The sequence below is a fragment of the Nestor notabilis genome, unplaced genomic scaffold (genome assembly GCF_000696875.1).
Source record: "Nestor notabilis isolate BGI_N333 unplaced genomic scaffold, ASM69687v1 scaffold21443, whole genome shotgun sequence".
Lineage (NCBI taxonomy): Eukaryota > Metazoa > Chordata > Aves > Psittaciformes > Psittacidae > Nestor > Nestor notabilis.
The window spans coordinates 8,088-14,241 of record NW_009923699.1 but is presented as its reverse complement, the minus strand read 5'-3'; the positions used below and the strand labels follow the sequence as shown (position 1 = coordinate 14,241).

Below are 6,154 nucleotides of genomic sequence, written 5' to 3'. Positions count from 1 at the left end.
GTGAACGGACCGAGCGGCTGACGGTGAGCGGGAAGCGGGAGGACATTCCCAAAGGCAAAACTCTTTCTGGAGAGCAAGGATGTGCCAGCATATTATTGGAGAGCTCACACAAGCAGTGTCCTCCTGAGAAGCCAGGGGGGAAAATAAGCCCTTCCACATCAACTTTGGGAGGTTTGGAAGAGCTGCCAAAGGAAGAGTCGCACTTGCTGCTCGCTGTTCGCTCGCCCTCTGGGCAGAGGTTTGAACACCGTTTCCAGCCCACTGACAGTCTCCAGACGGTTCTTGCCATGGCAGAGCAGAAAACATCAGCCACATACAAACGCTGCAGTGTTGAAACGATGGAGGTGCCCCGCAGGAGTTTCTCTGACCTGACGAGGTCCCTCCATGAATGTGGGATCCTGCACAAGTCCGTGCTGTGCATCCGACAGAAGGAGCAGCACGATGCTGATCTTTAGGGTCCTTCTGCTGAGTGGGATGCATCACTTCATCTGAAAACTCAAGAGCTGGACGTTTCCTGGGCCTGCTTCTTCATCTTGTCATCTTCCAAACCCTCCCTGTGGAGCAGGCTTGTGTATATGTGTCGAGGTAGTGTTTCAAGTGTGTGTACCTGCTACGTAAACAGCACCTTTGCTCACGTGTGCCATCGCAGATTGCTTCCTGAGCACCACCCCCCTTTGTTTCTTTGAAGTTGCTGATGTTCTCCGCTGAAGACTGATATTTCTAGGAGTTCTCCATTTGTTCTTTTGAGTATTTCAGGGAGGTACCACTTCCCGCAGTGGATCCGGATGCAGAAGCACCTATTTGGGAAGGTAGAAAGGGAACTGGTTTACTCTGGAGGACCATCTTCAGTAGGTTATCATTACCCTGAACATCTCGAGAGTGACTGAGTTGGAGCTCAAGCCCCCAGAGCATCCAGAAAGAACAGTAATAACCTGTTAATGGACAATGGTGCAGTATTAAACGGCATGACTGATGGTAAAACACTTGGGGGGGCTCGGCCTGTCCTCAGTAACCTCAGTGCAGCTTTTAGGAGCGTGACTACATCATCCTTTTGGAACAAACAGTTGTTATTTTGCATGTGTTGGTGAGCACCAGGATTTTCCACTTCATTTTCCTTCTCTCCTCCAGCTTGTGTGATCCATAGGTAAGAATAGATGGATAGTTGTGGTGGGATGTTACAAAATACTTCCATTTAGCCCCTTTACAGTGAAATGAGTTAGGTCAAGAAAGCACGTGCTGCTTTGGGATTTGCCTGAGGACTTGGCTTATGCAGCAGAGCAGCTTTTACCAAACCATCATTAAAGAAAGGCTCACAGGGTGATTTTAGCAGGTTTTAGATCAATACAACGTGCTTGTGCTAAATAAACCAGATCTTCCATGTTTCTAATGGAACTTCTTATGGTTCAGATAATTCCATCTACTAGAAAAAAGGCTCATTTGCCACACAAATGAGCTGATTTTCATGTTTTGAGGTAAACCCAACTGGTTTTTAACCTCGGTGCCAAACCAATCCTGAGCAGTAGAACCAGAGCAGCAGCAGAATGCTGGTGCTGGCATTGACCAAGAGCATCTTGTTCTAAAGCAAGTGTCCAGTGGCTCTCTGCAGATGGTACCTGGTGAACTGGTGTTTGTTTGTTACCTACTGCTGCAGGTGACCGTGCAGCAGCAATCCTGGTGTCTTCAGGGAGAGACCAGGACATTGAAATCCGGGTGCTTTTAGTCAAACCTCAGCGGGGAGCAAAGTATTTCACTGTGTTTCAGGAACAGGAGCTGTTTTGTGTGTCTCATTCAGTGTCAGGTGATTAACTCCCTCCTTCTGGTGGTGTGTGTGTTACTGCTGCATTTCGGAGTGTTTTCATGCTGTGTGGTAGTGCAATCAATAAAACCTTTTAGGCTGAAACTTGGATTTTACATGGTTTCTGTGAACTGGAGGTGGAGCCATTGCATCTCCTTGGGCAGAAGAAACGCCATTAATTTGATGGCAGATACCTCAGAATATCCAGCCTGGACTTTGTCCCCAGCACCTTGCACATGCCTTCCTGGAGCTCCTATCTCCATCCTGTATTAAATCCAGGATGGCAGGAGAGGAGATGCTAACAGCCAGGAACACAGTGACCATGACGTGGGTTTCAGAGGACACAGGGGCTGATGCTTCAACCAAGGACAGAAGAGGAAAGAGCAGCTTGAATCACAGGGGACAGCACTTCTCAAGCTGGAGGACATTTATTCCTCCTGAACATCTCCACGTAAGGTAAAACTGAATGAGTCTGGTCCTCTAACAACCTCGCCCAGGCTCCAGCATCTCCAAAGACAGGTGTATTAGTTATTTCCTTTTCTAAAATCACATGAAGTCTTGATGTTGTCTAGTGCAGTGCAGGGAAAACACCTCTTGTCTCCCCCACTTCCCCTTCTCTTCCCTTCAGAAGTCTCCCAGGGATGGATGCAGGGGAGGTCTCAGCAGCAACTCTGCCCAGCCTGGCACAAGGAGCACCAGGGAGGGAGGAGCAGTTATCTGACCTCACTTGAGGTGTGGAACCATATAATAAGCTTTTAGGAACCTCAGCATTACATCAGGTGAAGTTCACCCCATGACAGGAGGGTCAGAAATGGAAAACTCTGGATTCATGGCTGGGAATGGCCTTATTGAAGGCTTTAAACCACCAAAGCACTGAAGCAAGAAGAGGCATTGCTCGGTTACGTGTTCTTTATTCCAATTCAAAGTACATTAGAAACAGCACACAGGACCAGCAGCAGCTTTCATGACAACTCAACCCAATCCTCTGCTGTCACCAGGTCATTCAGCTGTACTATTAAAGTAGGTGATTGCAACAAGTCTTCCACTCGCCACGCACTCACTCACCTGCCACTTTAAATAGGTTTCCAACAGAATAAAAATAGATACACCCCAGAATACAAAAAGTTTAATTTTAAGTTGTTTTTTTTTTTTCTTTTTTCACTAAAGCCTTTATACAAATCGATAAAAGGGTGCACAAGTTCCTAAAATTTTAGGTACGTTTTTAAATGAGCCTTTTTTTTTACTTGGTAAAAGGATCCATGTTCCTGTCTTTGAACAGAATATGATGGCCAAAATTGCAAAGAAACAAAAGTCCTAGTTAAATTTACAATTTATACATTGGTTTTTGAAGTGATTCCTGCACCGAGCACATCCCATTTTCCCCCCCAAAAAAGAGCTGTGCACCCTAAGTTCTAGTTCAGGAGCCTCCTTCTCCCTGGAAACCAAGAATGGTCCCAACCGAGCCAAGAGCCCGAGCATGGAGGTTGTACATCATTCCTTCTCCAGCACGGACCCCCTGGATGAGGGACTGCACTATGAGCACAATGGAAGTGGAGCGCTTCCCATGTGGGATCTGGCTGAGCCACTGGGACTGGAAGAGACTGGAATAGGGGAAATGTGGTGGTCTGAACGGGCTGGGTTTGGTCAATCCAAGCTAGCATGATTGATTATTGATTGATTCCTACCCCTATGGGGGCAGCCCAGCAGTTCTGTACATTATTCATGCTGGGCTCCACGGCAGCATCTCAGAACCTGCCTGAAGGTGACTGACCCCCAGTCCAACTATCATTCGCATTGCATGGAGGTGAATTCAGTGATCACATTCATTAGTACAGATCCCTTCACACTACCTCTCCCCATCCACCTACTCCTTGGTGAGGTCAAAGGCTTCAGGTAAACCTCTCGAGGCCATCCTCGAGCTCCATCCCCACTGGACAGTGGCCATTTGGGCAACTCAAGGACAAACTCGGTGAAAATGCTGCCCAGCAAAAGTAACACGGCACCTGTGTTTGCAAGAATGAGACATCCTTAGGACAATTCATGTAAGGAAAAGCAGGGCAAATCCATTAGGAAGCCAGAAATGAGGCTTAAAGAGCTCAGGGGAGCGCCAAAGAGAATGACATCCTATTTTGTACAAGTTGACTTATTTCACCCAAAGCCAGCTGCCTTGTTTGGGGTTTGTTGTGGACAGTTGTGGGTTCTCATTTCTTTCCTTCTGTCCATTATCTATTCGGCTGTTGGATTTTAACTGATCAGGTTAATGCTGAACATGAATTCCAATTCAAGGCAATAAAGCTTTTCTATTCATCTTCAATTTGCTTTAGATAATTCGATATTGCCCAGGTTTTGGCAAGTGTATTTCTTAGAATTCGAAAGATCTTCCCATTTTTAAGGCTAAACTAAGAAATGTTAAAAGCTTCTGTAAACATTTCCTCTTCCTCCCTACAAGTTGCACAATTTGAAGTCCAACTGCAATTTAAAATGAGGTAATTTTTGTATACTCAGATCTTAGAGAGTCCTTTTTGGGACTAGCTGAGGCGTGCCAATCCGAACGCTGATCCAATTGGAGTGGGAGAGCTTCCACAGCAGGGAACGCACTGGCTCCAGCAGCTGTGCTTCAGTTAGTGATCTTCTCAATCTCATCCAAGTCGTCAGTATCCAATTTGTTGATCTTTTTGTCTGGAAAAATGAGAAAGAATCTTGTCAGGGTTTGTAATGCAGAGAGGGGAAAGCTGCTTCCTTCAGCTGGTCTCAGAGAGTTGAGGTTTATCTATGGAGAAGAGAAGCTGCGTGGAGACCTCAGAGCAGCTCCCAGTGTCTGAAGGGGGCTACAAGGATGCTGGAGAGGGACCTTCATCAGGGACTGGAGTGACAGGACAAGGGGTGATGGGTTCAAACTGAAACAGGGGAAGTTCAGGTTGGAGACAAGGCAGAAGCTCTTCCCTGTGAGGGTGCTGAGGCGCTGGCACAGGGTGCCCAGAGAAGCTGTGGCTGCCCCATCCCTGGCAGTGTTCAAGGCCAGGTTGGACACAGGGGCTTGGAGCAACCTGCTCTAGTGGAAGGTGTCCCTGCCCGTGGCAGGGGTTGGAACTGGAAGAGCTTTAACTCCCTTCCAACCCAAACTGCTCTGAGATTCTACGACTGCACATAACACAGCTGATGTGCCCTTCAGTGATCGGTTTAAGGCTCAACAAACATCCATCAGATCTGCTCACTGCACAGCGAGTCAAAACCCTTCAGAAACATTAACTTTAGAGAAAGAAGGAAGTCTGACGAAACATACTGAAATGCTCCTGGATTCTGTTGAGAATGTTCATGCTGTGTTTGCTGTCCACCATGTTAATAGCCAGTCCTCGCTTGCCAAAGCGACCCGTACGCCCGATGCGGTGCAGATACGTCTCGTTATCTGGATTTCCATCCTTATCCACAGGAAGGTCAAAATTGATAACAACAGAGACCTGCTCCACGTCGATCCCTGAGAATCAGAAAGCATCCAATGACACAACTATTAACCACCCCAGAGCAGGAGCAGCTGCCTCTGGCCTGACCCATGGGCAGTTTGCTCACCACACCCAGGTTACCCAACAGCACAATTGCACAGGACAAGGGGTGATGGGTTCAAACTGAAACAGAGGAAGTTCAGGTTGGAGATAAGGCAGAAGCTCTTCCCTGTGAGGGTGCTGAGGCGCTGGCACAGGGTGCCCAGGGAAGCTGTGGCTGCCCCATCCCTGGCAGTGTTCAAGGCCAGATTTCCATATTTTGGCACATGTTTATTTTAAAGACCGAGGCTCAGCAGTTCCAAGCAGGCTCCTCACAGTAATGGACTTTCTCATCTCAAGCCTATGAGGAATTCTGTGTTTTATCTGCACAGCCACGTTTTTTTTCTTTAATGAGCCCAATTTGTCCAGACTGGGACACTTGAGGATGCAAATTCTTTCCACAAGCTCATCTGTTATGTCAGGAATGGCTGCTTCAGCCCAGCCCAGCTCTGCCATGTCCTACCTCTGGCACAGACGTTTGTGGTCACCAGCACCTTCTCTTTGCCCTCTCGGAAGCGCTCTATGACAGCAGCTCGCTGCTCCACCATCATCTCCCCACTGAGCAGTGCCACCTGATGGCCTTCCTTGGAGAGCTCTGCCGCCAGCCACCCGGCTGTCTTCCGAGTCTGAAACACAACGTGGGGCCCACAGCACTGTGAAGTGGGCACAAACTGCAGTGACAGGACAAGGGGGGATGGGTTCAAACTGAAACAGGGGAAGTTTAGGTTGGAGATAAGGCAGAAGCTCTTCCCTGGGAGGGTGCTGAGGTGCTGGCACAGGGTGCCCAGAGAAGCTGTGGCTGGCCCCTCCTTGGCAGTGT

The 6,154-nt window shown here is 48.1% G+C and overlaps 2 protein-coding genes across 3 annotated transcripts in view; one reads left to right on the top strand and one right to left on the bottom strand.

The window, feature by feature from the left end:
• The window catches only part of UBXN10 (UBX domain protein 10), an 885-nt gene extending 430 nt beyond the window's left edge, over nucleotides 1-455 (top strand). The window contains exon 1 of the mRNA XM_010012283.1: nucleotides 1-455. This exon is cut by the window's left edge and continues 430 nt beyond it. Within this exon, the coding sequence (XP_010010585.1) occupies nucleotides 1-455 (455 nt within the window).
• Nucleotides 456-4,002: 3,547 nt separating this feature from the next.
• LOC104403972 (ATP-dependent RNA helicase DDX19B) overlaps nucleotides 4,003-6,154 on the bottom strand; it is a 9,675-nt gene continuing 7,523 nt past the window's right edge. For both annotated transcript variants that reach the window (XM_010012281.1, XM_010012282.1), the window contains exons 9-11: nucleotides 5,798-5,960; nucleotides 5,079-5,270; nucleotides 4,003-4,474 (exon numbers count right to left, since the gene is read on the bottom strand). In XM_010012281.1, the coding sequence (XP_010010583.1) occupies nucleotides 4,413-4,474; nucleotides 5,079-5,270; nucleotides 5,798-5,960 (417 nt within the window). In that variant the 3' untranslated portion in view covers nucleotides 4,003-4,412. The remainder of the gene's footprint in view (nucleotides 4,475-5,078; nucleotides 5,271-5,797; nucleotides 5,961-6,154) is intronic.